The sequence below is a fragment of the Cotesia glomerata genome, linkage group LG4 (genome assembly GCF_020080835.1).
Source record: "Cotesia glomerata isolate CgM1 linkage group LG4, MPM_Cglom_v2.3, whole genome shotgun sequence".
Lineage (NCBI taxonomy): Eukaryota > Metazoa > Arthropoda > Insecta > Hymenoptera > Braconidae > Cotesia > Cotesia glomerata.
In genome coordinates, this window is record NC_058161.1 from 10,956,978 (window position 1) to 10,982,594 (window position 25,617).

Here is a 25,617-nt window from a genome sequence, read left to right on the forward strand (position 1 = left end):
GCAAAATTTTATTGAGCCAAAAAATTTCTTCTTGCTCCCAAATAACTTAGGTTTTACGAAAAATTTTCTTAGTTTAAGTAAATTTTTTTTTTGTGTGGCTTAAGTCAATTTGATTTAATTTCTGTTTTATTCATTGCTTGTTGGTAATTTCTTAAAGTTAAGGTAAAACATTTTGGAATAAGAGTGAGTCATATTAGTTTGCTAGTTCCCAATATGAATTGATTTCCTTATTCGGGTATAGTCTTAATGATTGCATTTCTTTTATTTCGAGAACATTTTGGCATAAATAGCTTAAAAAAACTGTTTTATAGGGCTAGAATATTATGTTCAAGACAATACTTACGTAAAGAAACCTAATTCGATAAATAATGAACCCCTTAATATATTATTATTGTTATTAAAATTTATCAATAATGTTTATTAAATAATTTAAATAGTTGATAACTGAATCCAGCAATTTTCAAGTTATAAATGAATCTTTTCCGTCATTATTGGAAGGAATAAAAATGATTTGGATTTTATCTAAATATTTTAATACCGAAGAAAAAATGACTTTACTATTAAGTAGCGTTTCATGGCAAGTATGTGAAAATGTTAAGAATACTTTATCAGTAAAAGAACTATTCAGGTAATTTAATTCACATAAATTGAATACTTTTGCATGTGATTTTGAAATTTGAGATAGATCATATTTTTATTTTATTTTCTGCCCATATTAAAAGAAAAGTTCTTTTCGAAAAAGTTGACGAACGTTAACGTAATTTATATGTATGAGCCATTTCATGTGAAATCGAGCAATGATTAAAATTGACCTCTTTCAATTCGTACAAAATTTGATCAAAGATTTATTTCATTATAAAACGAAAATTTGTCAAAGAAATAAAATTAGAAAAACGGTTGACCCTGAAGGCCATCCCTGCAACTTCCCGTTAATTCCATACCGGACGCTTAAAATAGCACTTAAGCCGTTTTTGAGCTCTTCGAGCTCAAAAATACAATTTATGTGTTGTTTTGAGCTCTCCGAGCTCAAAGAAATAGCTTTTCTATGCTTTTAAGCTCTTCGAGCTCAAAAGTCTGATAGAAGTTTGATAAAACACTATTTTTTGAATTTTCAAACCGCAATAACTTTTGAATGAATGAACCGATTTTCAAGCGGTTGGCGGCATTCTGGGCAGTTTTTCAAGCCTCATAAAGAATCTTTAGGTTTGAATTGATCGAACGTGAAATTTCGGAGTAATTCCGAAAAAACACTTTTTTCTGTTTTCTTTCCTTCACGATATCTCTCGAACGAATCAACCGATTTTGACCGGATTAGCGGCGATCGACGAAGTTTTTCAAGATTAAGAGTTTGAAAGCTATTCCAAAAAAACGACTTTTGAAAAAATTTGTTTTTACAGTTTTTTTTAGATTTTTCGAAATCTATCGGTCCGAATCGGTCCAAATTGTATTCAAAATCTAAGTTTGGTCAAGCCCTTTCGAATAGCACCAACCGCGATGAAATCGGTCTAACCGTTCAAAAGTTATAGGAAGTTTACATACTTACACACACACACACACACACACACACACACACACACACACACACGCACACACACACACACACACACCTGCGGCAGAGGAGAAACTGCTACCAAGCGCGTCTCACCGTAGCGGATGGGAGAACGCTCGCTGTCCTTGGATGACACTAGGTCTTTTAGTTGATAAGGTACAGAGGGTAGGAGCCAAATAAATTACGCTCCCGTGGACAAAACTCCCGCTTTAATGGATTGGTCACACTAACTGACCTAGCAAGACGATCGTTGCTGTAACTCACTGGGAGTGTCCGGAACCCGTGTCGATTATTTCCGACGATGCTGGCTACGGCTGATGTGAGCTTGCTCTGCCGAGGTGTAAGTTGCAGTAGCGGATCAGGAGCCAGCCACTTCGGGCCTTGATCAGGAAGTACACAGTGAGTGTTAGAGATCGGAATCTTCACTGCCCCGAGCGAGTCTAGTCCGTCCGTGTATTCCGGGACTGGCTAAGTGTCGGCTAGGCCTCAGGGAACTGGGGTAGGAGTACTATCTCCGAGGGTACACCCGTTCCTAGTTATGACAACCCGCTCTACTTCGTACGATACGCTGGTAAATCAAAAATGTATGAGTAATTTACAGGAAACAAACAAGAGTGGAAACGGGCTTCATGCCCAACAAGCAATGATTGAAGCAAGTACTGAAATGAAGAGAACGCAAGCGTTGGAGCGCCTTGAAAAGCTGACCATTGAGCTGCAAGAGTTTGTCCAAACAAAGGTCAATATCCACAAAGAGATAAAGACCAAGACAACCGGTGTAGTCAATGCTCTTGGAAGATTCAAGAAACTGGACGAGGAATGGCAGTCATCACAACGATGCATTCAAACTGTAGTTGAGACGGAAGAAGCAATGGACACTGGAGCCGACGGTGACGGCGAATCTGCTGCTGAGGACAAGGGTGAAACTGACACAAGGCCTGGAAAGAGAAAGGACCGAAATTCGCCAGAGCCAACCGACAAAGTCACAAAGAAGAAGGACTTGAAAAAAAGCCCTCCTCAATGAGTGGCAGAGCAAGGCGATGAACCTAAGAAGACGACTGATTGGGAAAAAGTACAATCTAAGAAGAAGAGGAAGCTAGCTAGAGAGCAACTCCCAAAGCAGCCGCTGAAGGAGCCCAGGCCAGAGCCTAAACGGAAAAAACCACGCAAATGGATCAGACCCGACGCACTGATCATCCGCCCGGCCGAGCAAAGAAAGTATGCCGAGATTCTGCGCCGCATAAAGCAGGACGTCCCAGATGAGCAGGTTCATTTAATTGTGGATAAGATTAACAAGACCAGAAGTGGCAACTTGTTGATTACGATTTCGAGGAAGAGCACTGACAAAGACTAAGCCCTCCAAAAGACGATCGCAGACATCCTTAAGGGGGAGGTCAAAGTGATCTGCAAAGGGCCACAGGAGACCATCGAGATCCGAGATGTCGATGATGACACGACGAAAGAGCATATTCAGACCGCTCTAAAGAGGGAAGCTGGAGAAAGTTGTGAAATCCCACTAGAGGCAATCAAGATCCGTAAAGCCTTTAGGGATACGCAAGTCAGCCACAGTGTCACTACCAGCACCTGCAGCACAAAAGTTACTGGAGGGAAACTGCAAAATAAGGATCGGCTGGGTCAATTGCCGAATGAGAGCAACGAAGAGACCCATACAATGTTTCAAATGCTGGCACTTTGGGCACTTCGGATCTCAGTGCAAAAGCGAAGTCGACCGGTCTAAGCACTGCATACGGTGCAGAAAAGAAGGACACAAAATTGCTGATTGTAAAATCCAGCTAAATTTGCACTGTACGTTGAACGGCACGGCGTAGAAAAGGCGGCTCACTATGCAGGCACGAACAGATGCCCCGCCTTTCAAGAAGCGCTCCAGAAGATAACGAAGCCAAGAACATGAAGATATTGCAGCTCAACCTCAATTATTGTGAGGCTGCGCATGATCTGCTCATATAAACTGTGCGCGAATTAGAGGCAGACGTAGCACTTATAAGTGAGCCTTATAGACACCTGAGTAACCAACCCTGGGAATCCGACAGCACTAACAAAGTCGTCATCTGGTACTGCGGTAAATATCCTTTTCAGAGAACAGTCAACAATAAAGAAGCCCGCTTCGTAGCAGCATGGGTAGATGGCCTTCGCTTCTACAGTTGCTATGCACCACCTAGTCTCTCTAATGAACAGTTTGAAGACTTCCTTGATCGGCTCACTAAGGATGCAAGAAAACACTTTCCCATGGCAATAGCTGGTGACTTTAATTCCTGGGCAGCAGAATGGAGCAGCAAGTTCACTAATACACGAGGAAAAGCACTTCTCAAAGCAATGGCCACACTGGACGTGATCCTTCTTAACACCGGTGACACGCCAACGTATACTAAGGGAGAGGCAAACTCAATTGTCGACCTCACATTTGTCAGCAGTTGCTTAGCTCGAAGAGGTTTTTCTTGGAAAGTCTTGAAGATCTACACAGCCAGCAACCATAGTGCGATACTATGGGAAATATCAACTGGCCAGAATCTAACAAGAGTCAACAGGAGCGCTAGCGTGGTTGGGTGGAAAGTTAAATCTCTCGACCTCACTGCTTTAGTAGTAGCCCTAGAGTGCAATCCGATCATTGTTAAAACTGCTGAAGAGAAGACCAAGGACCTAATGGGAAGAGTCACCCAGGCCTGCGACGCCAGTATGTCCCGGAAACGTGGTATGAATTCAAGACCTTCGGTGCACTGGTGGAACGATCACATTTGCATTCTACGTTCAGAGTGTCTTAAAAAAAGAAGAAAGTATCAGCGTGGCTACAGACGACCTAACTCCGCAGAGCTATTGGCAGAGTATAAAAAGGCTCGTAGAGAATTGAACAGTCATCAAAGAAAGCAAAAGACGCTGCTGGAAGGAACTGGTCACAGGAGTAAAGAAAGATCCATGGGGCAAACCGTATAAGGTGGTTATGACCCACCTGAAATGCCAGCCAATGCCATCACCTACGTGTCCACAGCTCCTAAAGAAGATTGTTACTGCGCTGTTTCTCCAACAGCCGGTATTCACCTACAAGTTAGAGCAGCCCAACCCTGAAGACATCCCAACTATCACGTTGGATGAAGTGATAGAGGCAGGCAATCAAGTAGGGAATAATAAGGCGCCGGGATTGGACGAAATCCCTAATATTACCCTGAAATCAATCCTTAGGGCAGCACCGACATTATTCCTGGATATTTACGATACATGCCTGAAGGAAGAGACTTTTCCCAAGAAGTGGAAACAGCAACGGCTAGTGCTACTTCCGAAGGGGAAAAAGCCGCCGGAAGAACCGTCATCCTACCGACCACTCTGCATGTTAGACACGGCCGGCAAGATATTCGAGCGCATAATTCATCAGAGAATAGAGGCTGTAGTCGATCCACTACTGGCAGAGAACCAGTTTGGTTTTCGAAAAAGACGGTCAACTCTGAATGCGATCAAATTGGTTGTTGATACAGCCAAATATGCAATCACCGGAACGAGATGGAAGGGTTGAAAGAAGAAATACTGCTTGGTGGCTGCTTTGGACATCAAGAATGCCTTCAACTCCGCTAACTGGGACTGTGTTATGCGGGCTCTAGAAGAAAAAAACGTACCAGGATACCTTCGCAGAATGGTAGCAAGCTAATTCACGAATAGGGTTCTGAAATATGACACGAAGAACGGTACGGAAGAGTACGAAATCATCGGAGAAGTGCCACAGGGATCAGTTTTAGGTCCTCTGCTATAGAACATCATGTATGATGGCCTCCTGAGAATAGCATTGCCTACGGGAGTCAAACTTGTAGCATATGCGGATGACGTAGCTGTCGTGATCGTCGCAAAGCACCTCGAAGAGATAGAAATGGCATTTGATATTACATTCAGACGAGTCAATTTGTGGATGGACATGGTGAACTTGCAACTAGCCAAGCATAAAACCGAGGCAGTGCTCATCACCAGTAGAAAAACGGTAGAAACTATCAAGTTGAGAGTCGGAGAACAAGAAATCACATCACAACCACTTATCTGTTATCTGGGAGTGATGCTGGTTGCCCGACTCAACTTCAAGCAGCAGGTGGAACACATCAGTGCCAAAGCGTCAGTAGTGAGGGCTAGTCTCGCACGGCTGATGCCTAACATCGGAGGCCCAATGCAGAGCAGGAGGCTACTATTGTCATCAGTAGTCACATCAGTGCTCACTTACGGAATATCCATTTGGGCTGATGCACTGGAAACCTAAAAATCATGGAGAAAAGCTGGACCAGTATATCGACTGAGTGCCCTACGAGTAGCTAGTACCTTCCGCACTATATCAAAAGAAGCAGTGTGCGTCATTGCCGGAACCCTACCTCTTAGAGTTCTAGCAGAGGAAAGACGAGTCCTTTATCAACGAAAAAGGTCAACTGCACTGAGCCCTGAAGAACTTAGAATTGAAGAACGGCAGAACAGCATAGGCCGATGGCAACTACAATGGGATGCTGCAGAGAAGGGTAGGTGGACGCACCGCCTCATACCTCGGATCGACATTTGGCTTAACCGGAATCACGGCGAGGTCAATTACTATCTTACGCAGATGTTGTCGGGACACGGGTGTTTTGGAGAGTATCTACACCGCTTTAAGCACGATGACTCTTCAGAGTGCCCGTCCTGCCCAGGAGTTGATGAAGATATGGAGCACGTCTTCTTTGTATGTCCTCGTTTCGATCCACAGCGTGAAGAGTTGAAGAGGATCCTGAACCAGAGAATGCAACCAGATTCACTAGTGGAAGCAATGTTGTCATCAGAAACTGCCTGGAACGCTACCAACACGTTTGCAACAGAAGTCCTCACAGACTTGCGTTCCACCGAAAGAAGAAGAGCAAATATCAGAAGATAGAAGGAAGGTAGTTAACACCTTAGCCACCAGAAGGAAGAGCAGTAGCTAGTTCCTCCCCTCATGAAGTAATGCCTGACGGCGGTTCCCATGAGGGATTAGAGGAAAGAAGAAAAGGGGTTTAGGGTTTAGTGAGTCGGGGCGTTAGCGTCGAGTTTTAGTATGACGCTGCGTCGAGTCTTCACATATCCAGGCGAAACAGCTATGCCTGGAATCCGCAAAAGGATTCCCCCCTCTGAAAAAAAGAAAGAAAAAAAAAAGTAAAAAAAAAAAAAAAAAAAAACACACACACACACACATACAGACATAGTGACACCCTCGCGGGGATAGTCAGGGAAGCTTCCTGTGGCCTTCAAACGTCGCGATCTGATGAAAACTCAATTTTTGCAAAACGGGGTAAAACCAATAATTTCCCGATTTTTAAAAATCTTAGATTTTCTTAGCGGGAAGTTAAAAATTGAAAAATGTTTTTTCAAAAGTTATTTCAAATTAAAAATTTGACTATTTTTTCCATTTTTTAATTTTAAATATCTCGAAAACTATTATAGATACATCTATATAATACTTCCGTATATAAAAAAGAACCTTCATTTATGTTTAAAAAGAATACTTTGGGCTATATTTGGGCCAGTAGTATGTTAAAATTTTATCATTCATACGTTTAAGTTGGGCCTTGAACATCTTATTTTAAAATAGTATCATTAAGTTCTAAATACTTTTAGGATCAGATTAAAAATTAAAAATGACAATTATAAGTTTCAACTTAAAATTATACAGGAAACCATTGAAAGAAATAGTGGAGCAAACAAAAAATGCTTATACTATGTTAAAAAGTTGGAAAAATTTATATTTCGTAACCCGAAAAAGTATTGAATTATCAGAAAAAGGAAAACGATGGGAATTTGATCAAAACCGTTTATTCAGTGAGATTGAATATATTACAAAAGTTTGCAATGATTTTAACGAAATAGCAAGTGTTCTTCAAAGCTATTACAATATTTTTGGCCCAGATTTGAAATCAATTATTACTGATCCGTCACAAATAGATGTTATCGTAAAAAGGGTCGATGAACTAATTTTACCAATTTCAAATGCTGACTTTAATATTTTCAATAAACTTAATCAAGAAAATTGGGATGCTACAATGGCTTGGTTTTATTTAGAAGTGGCTTCTTTACAAAAAGAAGCGTTATTTTTGATTGATGACTATTTTAAAGCATTAATTAATGCTGAACAAGCTTTAGAAGTACTTCTCAAATTTAAAAATTTCAAAACGAAACCCGCTATTCAAGAATGTTTGTTGATGAAATTTGACGTTATTATGCAACAATTTAGCAAAGAAATAAACCAGGTTGAAGATATATTCAGTTCAGGTATTAAATTACCAGACTATTTTATTTATTTTTTTAAACAATTATATAATTATACCAATTGTCTTAGGTAAAAAAAATCCACCATTATTAAAATATCATGTGCCAATTGCTGGCTCTATATTCTGGGTACGACAACTACTTAGTAGATTACAAGGTCCAGTAATGACATTCAAATCTGTCCTCGAACTTAATCAGAGTAATTTGAAATCATTAGTATTTAGTCAGTATCTAGATGCTGTCAAACAAATGAAACAGTTTGAAGATATGAAATTTGATTCCTGGAATAACAAAGCCAACGCAGATGTATTGAATACAATGAAAAATAATATTTTGAAAATTACTCCCATAGTTGAAAGTATATTATTCACAGTTAAACAACCAATCAATTAAGATTTTGAGTTTGAATTTATAAAAATAAATATGATATTTTTTATAGCTACAAGGAATAAAAGTATCGAAAATAAAAAATTAGGAAGTAAAGATTTATTGAATCCGGGGCCTAGCATTGGAGGAAAAATTGTATGCTCTCGTTCGGCTGGTGTCAAAATAGGATCTAGTTTAAAATGCTTGGCTAATAAAGTCCTCAAATTGCAGACTAATTCTAAAACTGATAAACCATTACATCAAATGAAAGTAACTTGGATGGAAAAAGCAGATGATAAAACCATGATTGAAAAACTATTGTCTTTTCAAATAAATTTCAATTTCAAAATTTTTGAAGCAATTCATGAAGCCGAAATGTTAGAGCAATTAAAATTTGAATTGCCAATATCTATGAGAGATAAAAGTATTCAAAAAGATCGATTGAAAGTAGATATTGAACTTACTCAAACAATAATTGATCAGTATAATGAACTTATGGATCAATTAGATCCTGCCGATGTAAGTTACATTTATTATTTTTTTAATAATTTTTCTTTGTATAAAAAACTTTTTTAAGGCGCCATTTCATTTAATTTTTAAATTCTATAAGCTCAAACATTAATTAATTGAAAACTTTTTGAGCATTTTTATTCCAAAAAAAGCAGAAAGTTTCAGGAATGGCCTACAGGATAAACCGCTTTTCTTAGTTTTTATTATTTTAGGTCGTATTGCTCAAAAACATGATTAACAATATCGATAAGTATATACAATCTGGAGCAACAAGATTAAACTGGTATTGTTTAGACATACCTAATTATGCTGCCCACAGTAAAAAATTGTTGAAGAACTTGAAGTCAATAATTGCACAAGTGAATCATATAAAAAAAGATCTTGATGGTCGAATAGAGCACATCAGTACTTATAATTTAATTACTATTACTGATTCATTGGATTCAAATAATCAGTTACTACAATGCAACGTAAGATCGTTTACACATTTTTAAACATTTTTTTTTTCAATATTTTCAATTATTTTATTTAACCAATATTTATCAAGTTATATAAAGAAATTATTTATTTTTCAGATTTATTTCTCAGAGATTAAAATTAAAAGAACAAAGTTAGTAAATGGCATGTTAGAAACGTATCTGTCTATTACTCCAATATTAATAAAATTAGAAAGTCTAGTTAAGAACACAACATCTGGCAAAAGTATAGCTATGCAATATTTTTACGAACGTTATGAACAACAAATTTTTACAGCGTTTGTAAAGTAATATAATTACATAAATACTTTCAACAGCTTATTTAAAATTTGTTATGAGATCTAAATATTGTTTTCAGCTGTTTGAGAAAAAATTTAGATACTTTAAATATTTTACTTTCGAACAATCAAGCAATTTTCACAGTGGATGCAGTCTTATTGTGTTCTGAAGTAGTTCTTCGACCTTCTCCAAATGAAATAAATATAATAGTTCTTCGAGATGTTAAAGATATGCTTGAAAAAATGAAACTATTTCCAAGGTGGATAGCAGGAAGCTGTCACAAGTATATCCAAGTAAAGGAAACAAATTCAGATGGCTTTTTTGATTTTAATTTTCATGAAGATATAATAAGCATTCAAGTAAGAAATCGCACTTTTATGAAAACTATCGGACATGATTCAATAACTAAGAAGTATTTTTTAGGTCATAAATGATAGCATTATTGCTATTAAAAATACAGTTTATGAAATAACATCACGTTGTCGGAAATATCTTCATAGATGGAAAAAATACAGCAATTTATGGCGAGCTGATAAACTTCAAGTTTGTGAGAAGTTCGTTACGACATGCTCCAGTCTAAACGAATACGATGAAAAATTTACGTTTTATGATACAGTAATTGAAGAAATTGACGAGTGGACATCATACTATGATATATTTTGCATAAGGTAAAAAATATTGATTTTTACGTTTTTTATTTTTAAGCGGGATGATGCTAAAGTATGTCTTATTTAAAAATGTTGATAACTTCAAACTTTCAAATCAATTCTCTGTCCATCGATAAATAACGAGATTTTGTAAATAAAGAATATGTTGATGAACAAAGCGCTTATTTTGATCATTTCTTTCTTAATTAGAAATTCATTTCTAAAGTTTCCAATTACAAGTTATTGTACAAGTGCAACAGAGATATCAACACTTATAATTTTTTTGTTTCTTTTTCTATACTAGCTATTAAGGATAGAAAATTTTTTTTTCTTCCGTTTTATTTTAAAAGTCAGCAATGCAAAGTTTCTTTTGTTAAAAATTGAATAAGTATTAGAAGACGAGCATTTTTAGATATTCGAAACTTTTTAAAATTTATCATTAGCATAAAAGATGAAATAAATTGATCTATTAATAAAAATAATTTTACTTAACAGAATAAACTTGGGCCCATTACTGAAAAGTATCAAAAATTATGCTCAAAAATGGAAACAAATTTTAGGGGACTATCTTATAACAGAAACTAAACAATCAATGAAAAATTTTGCTTTGAAAATAAAGAAATTTCGATCGGAAATTGAACTTGTTATTAATAATTTGGATAAATTCAAAGCTGTTTTGCAAACTATTGCAGATATAAAAAAAATTTCAATACAAGCTATCGTCCAATATGATGAATATAAAGAAACATTTAAAATACTTAAAGCCCATGGGATAAATTTTTTGTCTGAGGTTGAAGAACAAGCTTATATCATTCAGGAAGATTGGGAATTAGTTTATTCTGAAGCACTTTATCGAGATATAATATTAGAAACTACAAAAAAACGGTTTCGTCAAATGACTGAAAATCAAATTTCTGATCTTCAAGCAGAATGTGTGGAGTTTGCTCAATATTACGATAAAAATGGACCAGCGAGCGTCGAGAGCGATCTCGATAATGGATTAGACAAAGTAGAAGTAAGTTTTTTTCTAATTGTCTTAATGAGGATGACGAAATTAAATGTAAATTTATTTTAAATGATGTATTTTTAGGAATTTGAAGGTTTAATAAGAACTTTAGAAAAACGGCGGCTGGATCTTGCGTATGCAGAAAATTTATTTAACCTTTTACCAACAAATTTTTCAATTTTCGAGAAAGTTAAGCAAAATTTTGAAGACATTAAAATAATATATTCTTTATATAAAACACAAAAAGATGCAGAAAATATTTTGTCAAAAACTTCATGGTCAGATTTAAATTTTCAAAAATTGATCAATGAAATAGAATTTTATATCAGAGAATTTAAGAAACTTCCGAGTAGAATTCAGCAGCTTGATATTAGTCAAATACTTTTAGCAAAGATGGAAGCATTTAAGAGTTCAGTGCTATTGTTCGTTGATCTGAAACATGAAGCTATTCGCGAAAGACATTGGAAGGAATTGATGGACAAAACAGGAAAACATCTTGACATAACTTCTCATGAATTAGATGATAAAGAAAATAAAGGACTTTCTCAATGACTGAAGCAATTTCTTTTTAATTTTTTTAATAATTAAATTTCAAGTAATTAGAGTTAATTATTATTATAATTGCGTACTTTAAAGATAGTATGTGCTACCTATTTTAAAGAAAATTAACTTACTAATGATGATTTTTCTTAAGTTGTATTGTTAACACAATCTTATGTAACAAATTTAGAGTACAAATAAAAACATGGATTGAGGTTTAAGTTAAGATTAAAATAATGTCAGAGAATCAATACTAATTCTGGTTGAATTTAAAAAATTTAGGTTTATGTTAGAAAATATGTTTTCCATGGAACTGAATGAATTTCATGATATCGCGCAAAAAATCGTGACAAATGCAATTAAAGAATCAACTGTTGAGGAAAAGATTAACAAACTTGTTGATTTTTTACAATCGATAAATTTTAAAGTAATAAAAAAATTTGAAGGTAACTATTAAAAAAATAATTTAATATCTTTGTTTTATGAATGAATATGCTTTGTTTTTTTCTGTCTTATCAGAAAAATTGTTTTGGAATATTTACTTTTCTTCGTAAGTTGTAAGTTATGGCATTTACAATATAATTTTGAACTTTTTCATGGAATTTGCAGTTCTTTGACAAATTTACGTGAATTGTTTTTTTGAAAGATTTTTTAACCAGTAAAGGACACGGTAGTGTTCACGCTAAGTACAGTCAACGCTCTCTGTATTGGACCTCTTTGTATTTGACCGCTCTCTGTATTTGACCACATTCTTCCTCTGTATTTGACGATTTTACACAGCTCTTATGGACAAGGACGAGTCAAATACAGAGAATGGTCCTGTACGGGCGAGTCAAATACAAAGAGCGTTGACTGTACACGCTTAAGCACATGCAATAACTATGCAAACACGTATTGGCGCGAGATAAGCGTATTTTTTTCATCATATTTTATGTTTAACAATACTACAACAATCAGTTTTTTTGAAAAAATTTTTTTAACATCAAAAAATCATGTCAAAAGTAGAGAAAAATTTTTTTTGTCGTTTATATGAAAAATTGAACTCTCCGATAAGCTTCTCATTTTCTTAGATTTCTTTTCCCAACAGAAATGAATTTTTTTTTTTTATAAATGATCATTTTTCAAGTAAAACAGAAGGAGAAACATATTGCCTAAGATTAAAAGAATATACGTATTATTCATTAATATAGTTTTTTTTTTTTTCTTACACTGAACTGTCAGGTTTAGATAGCAACTTCTATATACTGGGATCAGTAGAATATTTGATTCAAAATCTTGAAGATAATACTATAACTCTTCAGAATCTGAAATCTTCACCGTATATTAAACCATTTTTAGACATAGTTCAAAAATGGGAAATTACTTTCCGCGAAATTTCAGAAGTAATAGAAGCCTGGACAGAATTTCAGACAAAATGGTTGTATTCAAGAGAAATTTTTCTTGATAATGACATAAAACTACAACTACCTGAAAAAACTATAAAATTTGAGGGAATTAGTCGTACTTTCAAACAAATCATGCTTGATACTTTTGAAAGACCAAACGTCTACAAATGTTGTGTAATTCCTGATCGTAAAAAAAAATTTGAAAATTTACTTTTCGAGATGGATGAATGTCTTAAGTCATTACATGAATATCTTAGTTGTAAACGAATGATTTTCCCGAGGTTTAGTTTTTTATGTGATGATGAGTTATTAAGAATTTTGGCAGAAAATGATACTATTTTAATTCAGAAATATATTGCAAAAATATTTGATAACATAGAAATGTTCAAATTTCAAGAAGATGAAGTAAATAATGAGACTAAAAAGATTTGTACTGCTGTCATTTCTTGCGAATATGAAATTATGGAACTAAAAAATCCAGTAATCATTAATACAAAAGTAGAAAAATGGATGGCAACATTACTGGAGGAAATCAAAAATTCCAATCAGCAGTTAATAAAAAAAGCTATCTATATTTACGGCAAGATGAAAAAACCTCGTATCGAATGGATGTTTGAGTTTCAAGGTGTGGTAATATTTGTAGTCAATCAAATATGGCGGACAGTAGAAATCGAGGAAGTCTTTGAAAAAATAAAGTTAAACAATAAACGAGCCATGAAAGAGGTATTTTATTCATTTATTTTTAAATAAAAAAAAAAAAAGTAATTTTCAGTTAAAGTTCATTTCTTCAAGTATTTGTCACAACTCAATGATCAATTAAATGAAGTCGTAACACTCATGGGTGGAAATTCTTTGACCAATAATGATCGTACAAAATTAGACACTCTCATAACTATTGATGTACATAATAGAGATACAATTAATGAATTTGTAAAGAATAATGTTATTAAAATTGAAGACTTCAAATGGCAGAGTCAGTTAAGATTTTATTGGATCTATAATTTAGATAATTGTTGGATTAATCAATGTACTAGACGATTCGAGTATGGTTATGAATACATGGGCTTAAATGAAAGACTAGTTGTAACTCCTTTAACAGATCGTATTTATTTGACTATTACACAAGCTCTATCAGTACATTTAGGTACATCAGTGGCAGGTAAACCTATTTCGATATTTGAATCGAATATTACTATTCGAAACTTTCTAATAATTATAAAATTTCAAAAAGTTCATTTACTAACTGTTAAAATAACCATTAAGATTTTGAGAGAGATTGTTTTAAAAAGTTTTCTGTTCTGTATTTTTTTTAGGTTATGCCGGTACAGGGAAAACTGAAACAGTGAAAAATTTAGCAAAAACATTAGGATTATTATGCATTGTAACCAATTGCAGTGAAGGAGTAGACCATGTAACTATTGGGGAAATTTTCCGAGGATTAATACAAAGTGGCGCATGGGGCTGTTTTGATGAATTTGATCACATAGATGTGTCGGTTCTTTCCATTATTTCGTTACAACTACAAACACTTCGTTCAGCACTACAAAGAAAGGCAACGAAATTCTTGGTATAGTTTAAAATAGATAACATATAATTCTTGCTGGAATAAAAAAAATAGTATATTGTGTGATAAGGAATGGAAAAAAGAGATGTTACGAGTATCGCTCAAAGTTTGAAATCGTGTTTTAATTTTTCATATTGCCTACATTGAAACTTTAAGCTTCAATGTTTGGACTCGATCACATTGAGATAATTACAGGTCGAATTTTCTTCTTTTGGTTACCAATATACTATTTTTCGATTTTCTTCATTACGGAACTTTTCTCAAAGTGATTATTAAGGAGGTCCTTTCGACATCAATGTTAAATAAAAAATATTAGATTATGCATAAAATTAATTTTTATTTATTTATTTATTTATTTATTTATTGCACGAAAATGCCGATCGGCAGTGTACATTAGTTATAATAATCAAGTATTTTAAGTGATATTTGAATGAAATATAAATATAAACATAAATAATGAAAATTAGGCCAAAAATGAAACTAAAAATAAAAATAAGAAGCAAAGTAAAACAGAGTGGAACATGTGATATTATGAATGTATTAGTTATTTAATATAGTTTTTTTGATTTTGGTTATGAAAGCAGACATCGAATCTTCAAAGAAGTTGGTATCCTGGCAGTGTTCGTTGACTAGATTAGCTATCCTGTTTCTTGGACCATGGTAAACATAGTTTTTTGTTGTCTTAATAGCGTCCAACAATCTATGTTGTCTTAAGCCTGGCCTTGGTTGGATAATTTGAAATTGTTCACGTATCTCTGGTGATTCAATATGTCCGTTGACGGATTTATAGAAAAATATTAAGTCAGCAACTTGTCGGCGTCGTAGGAGGCTATCGATTTTAAATTGGCTGTATACATCTTCCGTTGTCATATTGGATCCTCGAATGTACAAGTAATATGACACATATTTACAGAATTTTTTTTGTATCTTTTCTACCTTATATATCTGGACTTGTGTATGAGGTGACCATATGGTAGTGCAATATTCAAGGACCGGTCGGACTAATGACATGAATAGATGTATAAGTGTGCGGACGTCGTTGAATTCTCTTCCTGATCTAAGTATGAATCCAAGTGTGCGGTAGGCTTGAGATATAATTTTATCAATATGCTTTGTGAATAAGTTGAATTTGTTATCTACAATTACACCCAGGTCCTTTACTGATGTGACTTTTATAAGTTGATGTTGATTGAGATGATATATAGCTGAAGTCCAGTTAGTTGAACGTGTGAACGACATTACGACACATTTCCCGTGAAAAAATATTCTGATCAGGCTTGATATGAGCTGATAAGGCCATATAAAATTTCTTGATATGTTCATATCTGGCCTGATATGATCTGATATGTCCATATTTAATTTTTGATAAGTCCTGATATGGCCTGATATAAAAATTGGCCATATCAGGCCTGATCAAGCCTTATCAATTTGATATGTCTATATCAGACTCGATATAGCTTGATATGCTCATATCTAATTTTACATTATTTTTTAATAGGTCCTGATATGCCCTGATATAACCTTATAAAGTTATATATACTTTGATGAACTTGAAAAAAAAATCCCTGATCAGGGTTGATATAACTTGATATGGATTCATATGGTCTGATATACTCATACCCTTACCAGCACATAAGCAGTCTTATGTACTCATATAAAGGCATACCCGAATAAAAAAAACTATTTATCATTATATATGATTCATATCTAATTATATAGAAGCATATGTAATTCATTTATAATTATATAAATGTACATATAATTCATATAAAATTATATATGAATCATATAGAATTCTATATAATTTTTTTTACTCCAGTGAGTATTTTGTGATTACCATAAAACATTCTCTTTTTCTATCTAAGAGTCTGTTACTCCAATGATTAACAATCTTTTAATATATAGTATTTTTCGGATGAAATAATAGGAATTAAAAAAAAATTTAATTTCACAAAAGTTATTAGTTTTGTCAAGTTCAAAAATTGTTAGCCAGGCCCTCCAGCAATATATAGTTCCATATACTAAACAAATAATTCCATTAAAATTTAAGCTTTCAATTCTCATTTTACCTCGATTATTTTTTTAATTTCAAAGAAATTATAAATTTTAAAGCAATGAAGTACCTGAACAATATATCGTAGAATCATTTTTCATGTATACATAGATAATTTTATAAATCTACATATAGATACCATTATTATATATAAATATTGACAGTTAATAATTAATAAATTAGATAAAAATTTTGTTCACTACGAATCGATCATGTATACGATTCGCATTACTTGTAGTTATAATAAACTCTGTTCTCCAAGTAAGTCTCTTAGGTAAACGGGTAGTGAATTAGTCTTTCAAGCGGTAGGTCCCCGGTTCGATTCCCACTCACGCCGATTTTTTTTTTCCTATGGAAATAATTATATATAATTATACATAATTATATAGGGCCATTTTTCATTTATAATTATGTAATATAATGATATATAATTTTTTTTACCGGGGCGGGTACATAGTCTGATATACTTATATCAAGGCATATATAGTCTGATATGGCCAATTTCCATATCAGGCCTGATATGGACGATTTATATCAGGCCTGATAAGTCTGATCAGAAAATTTTTTCACGGGTTATTTATATTTAATTTAAGTTTATTCGCCATACACCATCTGTGAAGTTCATCGATGTCTCTCTGGAGAATTTTGACGTCTTCAACACCATTTATTTTCCTAAAAATTTTCAGGTCATCCGCATATAGTAGATATTCAGATACAAATTTACTTCCAATGTCATTAATAAATATATTAAATAAATATATTAAACAAAATTGGTCCCAAGTGCGATCCTTGAGGGACACCGGAAGTGACCTCATACTCAGCTGAGATGTGACAATTTACTCGTACCTGTAGATGTCTATCTGATAAGTATGAACGAAACCAATCAAGTATTTTCCCTTTGACACCATATTGGCTAAGTTTATCAATTAAAATTTCATGGTCGACCATGTCAAAGGCCTTGCTAAAGTCCGTATATATTGTATGGACATTCATCCCTTGGTTCAATGCATTTAAAGTATAGTTGGTGTATAGATATAAGTTCGAAGCAGTAGATCTACCTCCGATGAAGCCATGTTGTTTTGTCGATATAATATTTTGAAATGAGGGCGTTATTTGAGGCAGTACGATTTTCTCAAATAGTTTTGATATTGAAGACTGTGTACAGATAGGTTTATAGTTAGATACATCCCATCTGGAGCCTGATTTGTGTATCGGGCTGATAAAGGAAGTCCTCCAGGTAGCTGGAAATACACCCAGTTCAAGAGATTTACTGAAGATGTGAGTAATTGGTTCAGTTAGTCCTGGAGCACAGTTCTTTAAAAATAAATTGGGTATTCCATCTGGTCCAGCACCTTTCCTTAGTTGGTTGAACACATCTTCGTATCTGATGTTCAGTTCCGAAAGGTTGACATCTTGGTTCGTCTGAAGTTTTTCGCGCTGATACATGGATACTAGAGAGGTTTTAGTATTATTCTCATAAATGCTGCTGAATAAAGATGCAAACAGGTTACTTACTTCGTTCCCGTTGTTTGATGTTATTGTGTTCCAAGCCATCAACGATAAAATATCAGTATCACTTCTTCTTTTATTTTTGATAAAATTCCAGAACTTACTGGTATCCTGTTTTATCATGTTTTCTGTTTTGGATATGTAATTGTTGTAGCATGCTTTACTGATTTTTTTATATTCTAGTCTTAAGTTCCTGAAGTTGTTGTAAGCAATTTTGGATCCAGATATTTTATATTTAGCCTGGGCTGTATTGTTCTGTTTGATTTTATTGATCAGTTCATTTGAAAACCAATGAGGATAATTACTTGTATTAATAATTCGAATAGGTACATATTGTGAGATTCCTTCATTTATTATATCATAGAACCAGTTAACTTTGTCTTCCAGTGATTCCAGCTTATATAAATCGATCCAGTTATATCTTAAGAAGAATCCATTCAATCCAATATAGTCTGCATTTTTGAATGAGTATGTAGGTGTATTGTTTGGCTTGAGGTTGGTCTGAATGTCGGCAAATATGTTAATCGCTGGGTGATGTTTATCCTCCTTGATGATAGAGTCAGCTTTACTGATTTTTAGGTCTGCGTTACTGAAACATAAATCTAGAGTTCTGTTGTTATCGTTACAGATTATGTTGTATTGCTGACAGTTAGCAAGTATCATCTTGTTATATAAAGTATCTTTGCAGCTTGCTTGCGGGTAGCTACTAGGGAGGTTGTAGTCACCTACCACAATCAGCTTGCAGTTAGAGTGTCTATCTTTTATGTGAGATATTGTATTCAAATGATTGTTGAAGGCATCAAGGGACGATAACGGTGGAAGGTATATGCATCCAATTATTATGTCATTTACCTTACCTTTAACTTTAATAAAAATTTGCTCTGTTTCGTTGTTATTAATCTCTAGTAGTTCGGTAGATATGCTTTTTTTACAGCGATCAAAACACCACCTCCACGATTACAGTTACTTGTAGTTTTGTCACGATCTTTCCTGAACAATACGTATGAGTTATCTACTATTTCTCCATCCGATATTGATGAGGTTAACCACGTTTTACTAATACAAATAATATCACCTTGAAAACAAGCGGTAGAGGTTAAGATTTGGCAACGTTGCGTAGCGCGCGACTTCAGACCATTCAATAAATTCAAACTTAACTTTAACGCGCTTATATTTTTCATACATACTTATTAGTTAATTTATTGTTAGAGGTTGGAAATGGCCTGGTCGGCTCGGTGCTCGCTTTTCGAAAGAGTGGGACCCGGGTTCGATCCCAGCACGCACCAATATTTTTCAGTGATTATAATTAAAAATATGTGCGTTACGTTACGTTGCCAGCCTCTGGAAGTGGCAGAGATAGCCGGGCGGCACACGTCTGACTTGGGTGATCACACATTTAAGCAACAACTTGAATGGGTGACCACTCTAGTCAGCGTTGGCTAGCGCGAGGGATCTCTGCACACTAGGAGAGGGGCTTAATGCTCCAGTGGTCGATAAAGAAGAAGTTTCATCAATCACTGTAGACTTAGCCCAGCTCCGACTGTACTATCGTGGGTTTTCACTGTGGTTTCCCCATGATTCTGTTCCAACAGCCTGAAAAGGTGAGGTTCAGGGTGAATACGGTACAGAAAGCACAAGTCGGGCCACAGCCGCAATATAGTGGAGAGATTGTTGATGTCCCAAAAAGAGTGGGGATATCAGCCTTGTAAAAACCAGATAACGATATACAAGTAAAACCCAAAGATATAAGATATATGGGTCATTCCACCAAATAAGAACATTTTTACGGGGCGACCCTCGCGGATTATGTTTAAAATTTATGGAGGTGTTCTCTATCATAAGACAAAAATTCCCTGAGAGTTTTAGCTCTTAATACGCAGCGGTCTTGAAGTTATGTTTTTTTGAAATTTTGGAAAAAATTTTTTTTCAACTTTTTCGTCAATTTTTCTGATATGAAAAACATTTTTAAATAAAATCGACAAACATTGTATTTTGTAGGAAAAATTCTCAGCTTTTAAATGAAAATATTTATTTTTTCATAAACTCATCAGAAGACCCTTAAAAATCGAATTAAAGTGGAAAAATTGATTTTTTTCGGTGTGCAGCCGAAAATTCTTCAAATTTGAATTTTTTTTCTGAAAGCTGAGAGTTTTTTACACAAAATATAGCATTTTGCCGATGTGCATATTTTTTGTTTCGTCACAATTAAATTAAATGTTAGATTCACTATACAGTAATATAATTCAGAATAGTAATATAATTTTCTCTTTAATACTAAAATTATAGTACTCAGAAATTTTGAACCACCTGCTTAAAAGATGAGTCTATACTTCGTCACTTATCATGCAGATGGCGCTCACAACTCCCTCTATTTATTTTCATTTTGTGATTCTTTCTTGAGCGATTTCTTTTCGGACCGTTTGTTCTTAACAAAAATATAATTGCTAAAGTTTTTAAGTAATAATTATTGCGTTACTTTGATATTTCATCGCCATGAGTAAACGTATACGGTCAGTAAATTGTTGTAATCCATTCAATGAGTCACGTAAGTAACTAATACAGTGCACTTGATCTCTTATGTATAACCTCTACGTAGAACCAATTAAATTAATGGCCTTGTGTTTAATATTGACTTTTGACATCTAATTAAACGAAACTTTTAGATAAAAAAGGAGTTAAAGATTTAAGAAAATTTCCCGACGAAGATCGTTGGAAATTTCCTGACTTAGAAGACACTTCAATGTTATGTGTGCGTTGTCGATTCCGTGTCAAAGAATATATTCCGCCGGCATCAGAGGAAGAGGAAATTATTTCAAGTCAAATTAGTGTTGAAAGTCTGAGTATATCAGCTGAAATTTGTACTCAAGGAAGCAGTTTATCTCGAACTGTCAGTAATTTTAGCGACAATCTATGTGATTACAATGATCATTCTTTAGAGCGATTTTTGAAAATTCCTCTTAGTGAAAAAGACAGGTAAAAATTTTCTATTGATTAAGTTTTTCATTTACTGAGTGAAAACTTACTTAATTATTTTTCTATGCGTTTAATTTAAGGTTGTATTCTGAAAAAAATTATGGAGTAAAAAAACTTGATGAGAGCTATGCTGCCCTAGAGAATAAGTTCCAATCACAATTTGGAATAGTACCTGAATCTACCTATAGAAAGATTAATCAAGATCATTGTTCCATGATAGCTAAAGTGAAGAAATTATATAACGCTGAAAGTGTTATTTTTCATTTTCGTGTTTTATGTTATTGTTCATTTTTTCATATTAATACGATCGATCGTTTGCTTTACAAATCAATAAAAAAGAAGCTGCTTTCAATTTTACCCGACAGTTGGGAAGTCAGTCGTATAGCATTTGAATTTAACTGTTCTCGAAAAATGGTACTGAATCTTAAAAATGATATCAGTGAATCTGAGAATATTGATTTAGACTCTGGTGAAATGACTACTAATACTTTGAATCCCACAAAAGTTCCAGGCAATCAGCTGCTTAAGTTAGATGTAAAAAAACTTGTCATTGATTTTTATGAAAGCGAAGAAAACTCAAAACAATCAGCGGGCATGAAAGATTTTAAATCTGTGAAGGATTGTGATGGAAATCGAACTACACATGTCGTATGTGTTTGTACTATTCATCAAAATGTAAAATTGATGTTAGAAGGTACTTGTGTATTTGACATTCTCTATAATTGTACTAAAACTAGTTATTAATCTTATTACATTTATTCCATTTAGGATGTAATTTTCCAAAATTTGCGAAAAACACCGATTGGGTTGTAGAATCTCAGCCAATTTACAAAAATTTATTAAATAAATTAGTTTGTAACAATCCAAAAGAATCGTGCTTTTCCAGAATGTGCAATAGTTGTCCAAATAATGAAGAAATCGCTGATTATTTTCGTTTGTCGTTTAATGAATCTGATTTTAATGAAATCCAATATAAAATGTGGACATCAACAGACCGTTGTACTATTGTGAATGTTACTTCAGATTCCGAAGACTTCATCGAGACTTTAGTGACGCAACTTGATAAGCTTTTGAAACATGATTTTATTGCGAAAACACAAAGTCGATTTTTTTCTGATACAAAACTAAATTTAAAGAGCGGGGAATTCGCCATAGTATTTGACTTTGCGGAAAATTATGCATTCGTTGTGCAGGAAGCAGCTCAAGGCTTTCATTGGAATAATGATCAAGCTACTATATTTCCAATGGTGATTTATTATAACGAAAATGATACTATTAAGCATTTGAGCTTTGTTGGTATTTCAGATTATCTTAAGCACGACACAGTTTTAATTTATTTATTTCAAGAGCAATTGATTGCCTTTCTTAAAAAGAAGTTTGCTGTCATCAATACGATTTTTTACTTCTCTGATGGAGCTCCACAACAATTCAAAAACAAGAAAGCATTTACAAACTTATGTTATCATTATGCTGTCTTCGAAATCAACGCTGAGTGGCATTTTTTTGCAACTGCCTATGGCAAAGGACCATGCGATGGTCTTGCGGGTTCATTAAAACGATATGCTGCTAGAGCTTCATTACAAATGAACAATAAAGAGCATATACTGAAACCACAAGATTTGTTTTCCTGGGGAACGAAAAATTTTACAAGCGTTGACTTTACTTTTATAGCTAATGACGATTATTTAATAAAAAAAAATGTGTTAGACGTACGATATTCTCAATCGAAAACAGTGAAAGGTACACAGTCATTACACACTTTTGTGCCTTTAAAAGATGAAATTGGATATGCTTTCATTAAAACTGTGTCCACATCTCAAAAAAGTTCAAAAATAAAAGTATTTTAATTATAATGAATTTGCGTTTAATTTAATTGTGACGAAACAAAAAATATGCACATCGGCAAAACGCTATATTTTGTGTAAAAAACTCTCAGCTTTCAGAAAAAAAATTCAAATTTGAAGAATTTTCGGCTGCACACCGAAAAAAATCAATTTTTCCACTTTAATTCGATTTTTAAGGGTCTTCTGATGAGTTTATGAAAAAATAAATATTTTCATTCAAAAGCTGAGAATTTTTCCTACAAAATACAATGTTTGTCGATTTTGTTTAAAAATGTTTTTCATATCAGAAAAATTAACAAAAAAGTTGAAAAAAAATTTTTTCCAAAATTTCAAAAAATCATAACTTCAAGACCGCTGCGTATTAAGAGCTAAAACTCTCAGGGAATTTCTGTCTTATGATAGAGAACACCTCCATGAATTTTAAACATAATCCGCGAGGGTCGCCCCGTAAAAATGTTCTTATTTGGTGGAATGACCCATATAGTTAATTTATTGTTAACAAATTTTCATTTTTCATAATTGAAAAATAAAACAATAATTTAAAAATACTAGTATTCTTGCCATGAGACATTAGAATGTTATGGTTTTATGACTAAACATTTTTAATTAATTTATTTATTTACATTGACTGCAAAAACTTAAACATGGTTAAGGTGTTATATTGTGTAAATGAAAATGTAAACAACTGAAATATAGCGTTGCCAAATCACGGACAGGTTACTAACAGCTGATTTACAAGAGTCAAATTAATTATTGTATTTAACTATTTTTTTCTTTTAATTTTCAAAATTTCAACGATTAATGCCTCATATACTATTTATTTTTTAATTTTAGGAATTTTTATGGGTTTTTTATTTTAATTTATCGAATATTTACTACTACAGTTGTTGTGACTCAACTGGAGCGAAAGGACTCCCTTAAGGAGAAAAATGTTTTGAAAAGGAGTAAATTTTATGAAACAATTCCAAAAAAGTTCGCATTTAAAAGATAGGTATATCCGACGAAAAAATTAAGTAGTTGTAAATAAGTTACTTTGATTTTTGTTGCGAATCACAGTAGATAATTTTTTATAATATTTTGAATATTTGTTCTTTGGAGATTCTATTGAGAAAAGTTTTGTATAAGTGAGTTATTTAAATTGACTATGTAATATAATTCTACTGTTTTAAGTTCCAAACCCAGGATATTGCCTTAGATCCTAAATGTGGGTTATTCATTACTATGCAACTCAGTTACGATAATCAAACTCAGCTTCCGGAATCAGTTAAAGAATTTTTCAGACCGATAGCTGTCGTCGTACCTGACAGTGAATTAATTTGTCAAGTCAAACTGTTCAGCGCTGGATTCTTAACAGCAAAAAGCCTTGCGAAAAAAATAACAGTGCTTTATCATCTCGCGAAAAATCAATTAAGTAAACAAAATCACTATGATTTCGGACTGAGAGCTCTTGTTTCAATTTTGAATAGAGCCAGATATTATAAAAAAGTATCAGAAAATTTATTAGAAAGTACTATATTGTTGCGAGCTTTGAAGGACGTGAATCTTTCTAAATTAATTTCTGATGATGTTCCGATTTTTGTTGGACTTCTGAAAAATCTTTTTCTGGAGTTGGATACTTCTATAACAGAATATCCATTATTTAATGAAGCTGTAGAGAATATTTATCAACGTAATAAATTCATAATTCTACAAAAACAGGTATATGATCTTAATTTTTACATTATATACTGAAAATAAAAAATTAACTTGAATCATTTTTCAAGAAAAAAATTTTTGAACCAAGACAATATTCTGGAAAAGTTTCATTGTCTTGAATTAAGATGAAAAAATAGTATATACGCCAGAGAAGAAAGTAGGATATTCCAATCCGAATGTTCGCTTTTTTTCCCTTGTCGTGTAATATACTATTTAAAGGAGACTCGAAAAAAAATCTGGAAAACGGTTGATCCGACAGGCCATTCCTCGAACTTTCTGCTATGTACAAATTTAAAACGCTCGGTAAATTGTTTATTCCAAAGTTTTGAGCTCTTCAAGCGCAAAAATATAACTTGAATACTTTTTCGAGCTCCTCAAGCTCGAAAATTTAGTGGTTGTAGATACATACTCTTTTGAAAATTCTAAATTGCGATATCTTTCGATCGAATTTATCGTTTTCAATAGGGCTTGCAAAATTCGATACAGTTTTTCAAGCAAAAAAGATTATTCATCAATCATCACTTACTAAACGATTCAACGTAAAATTTTAAAGTTATGTTAAAAATACACTTTTTTGGAATTATTTAAAATTAAATATGTTTTGAACGATTTGACTAAATTTGATGCGGTTTGCGGCAATCAATGTTATTTTTTGAGATTAAAAGCTGAGTAGTTCTTGGAATTGATCGATACACTAGTTTAAAAGTTATTCGATTCGCTAACCCTGTTTCGATCGATTAAACCGTTCAAAAGTTAAAGGGAGTTTACATACATCCATACGAAGATACATCTTCGAAGGAATAGTCAGAAAAGCTTCCTAAGACCTCAAAACGTGGAGATCTGATGAGAACTCGATTTTCGAAAATCGGGGTCAAACCAATAACCTCCCGATTTTCTGAAAATCACTGATTTTCATAGCTAAAAATTAAAAATAGTCATTTTTCACGCTTTTTAGTAGATTTCATAAAAATC

At 33.5% G+C, this 25,617-nt stretch overlaps 3 protein-coding genes across 3 annotated transcripts in view; all 3 read left to right on the plus strand.

Annotated features, from left to right (window-relative positions):
• The first annotated feature begins 407 nt into the window (after positions 1 to 407).
• Positions 408 to 11,653, plus strand: LOC123263360 (dynein axonemal heavy chain 10-like). Its single transcript, XM_044726053.1, has 10 exons — positions 408 to 628; positions 7,206 to 7,801; positions 7,869 to 8,156; positions 8,238 to 8,683; positions 8,887 to 9,144; positions 9,250 to 9,437; positions 9,509 to 9,788; positions 9,853 to 10,097; positions 10,572 to 11,091; positions 11,167 to 11,653. Exons 1-10 carry the CDS (start codon positions 507 to 509, stop codon positions 11,632 to 11,634), a joined length of 3,411 nt encoding a protein of 1,136 aa, XP_044581988.1. The 5' UTR covers positions 408 to 506; the 3' UTR covers positions 11,635 to 11,653.
• Positions 11,654 to 11,741: 88 nt separating this feature from the next.
• The window catches only part of LOC123263076 (dynein axonemal heavy chain 10), a 48,695-nt gene continuing 34,819 nt past the window's right edge, over positions 11,742 to 25,617 (plus strand). Inside the window, exons 1-5 of the mRNA XM_044725613.1 lie at positions 11,742 to 12,068; positions 12,844 to 13,730; positions 13,800 to 14,166; positions 14,321 to 14,574; positions 24,121 to 24,648. Of these exons, the coding sequence (XP_044581548.1) occupies positions 11,909 to 12,068; positions 12,844 to 13,730; positions 13,800 to 14,166; positions 14,321 to 14,574; positions 24,121 to 24,648 (2,196 nt within the window). The 5' untranslated portion in view covers positions 11,742 to 11,908. The remainder of the gene's footprint in view (positions 12,069 to 12,843; positions 13,731 to 13,799; positions 14,167 to 14,320; positions 14,575 to 24,120; positions 24,649 to 25,617) is intronic.
• Positions 21,433 to 22,968, plus strand: LOC123263391. The gene is made up of 3 exons (XM_044726129.1): positions 21,433 to 21,520; positions 21,612 to 21,800; positions 21,875 to 22,968. The coding sequence occupies exons 2-3, from the start codon at positions 21,701 to 21,703 to the stop codon at positions 22,951 to 22,953; spliced, it is 1,179 nt and encodes a 392-aa protein (XP_044582064.1). The 5' UTR covers positions 21,433 to 21,520; positions 21,612 to 21,700; the 3' UTR covers positions 22,954 to 22,968.

What these genes read in the sequence shown, in the direction of transcription:
- LOC123263360 (XM_044726053.1), top strand. Translation starts at nt 507, where the DNA reads ATGATTTGGATTTTATCTAAATATTTTAATACCGAAGAAAAAATGACT. An exon ending in ATCAGTTACTACAATGCAAC is followed by an intron (nt 9,145 to 9,249) that starts GTAAGATCGTTT and finishes TTTATTTTTCAG; the next exon opens with ATTTATTTCTCAGAGATTAA. An exon ending in TATGATATATTTTGCATAAG is followed by an intron (nt 10,098 to 10,571) that starts GTAAAAAATATT and finishes TTTACTTAACAG; the next exon opens with AATAAACTTGGGCCCATTAC.
- LOC123263391 (XM_044726129.1), top strand. Translation starts at nt 21,701, where the DNA reads ATGAAAGATTTTAAATCTGTGAAGGATTGTGATGGAAATCGAACTACA. An exon ending in TGTAAAATTGATGTTAGAAG is followed by an intron (nt 21,801 to 21,874) that starts GTACTTGTGTAT and finishes TATTCCATTTAG; the next exon opens with GATGTAATTTTCCAAAATTT.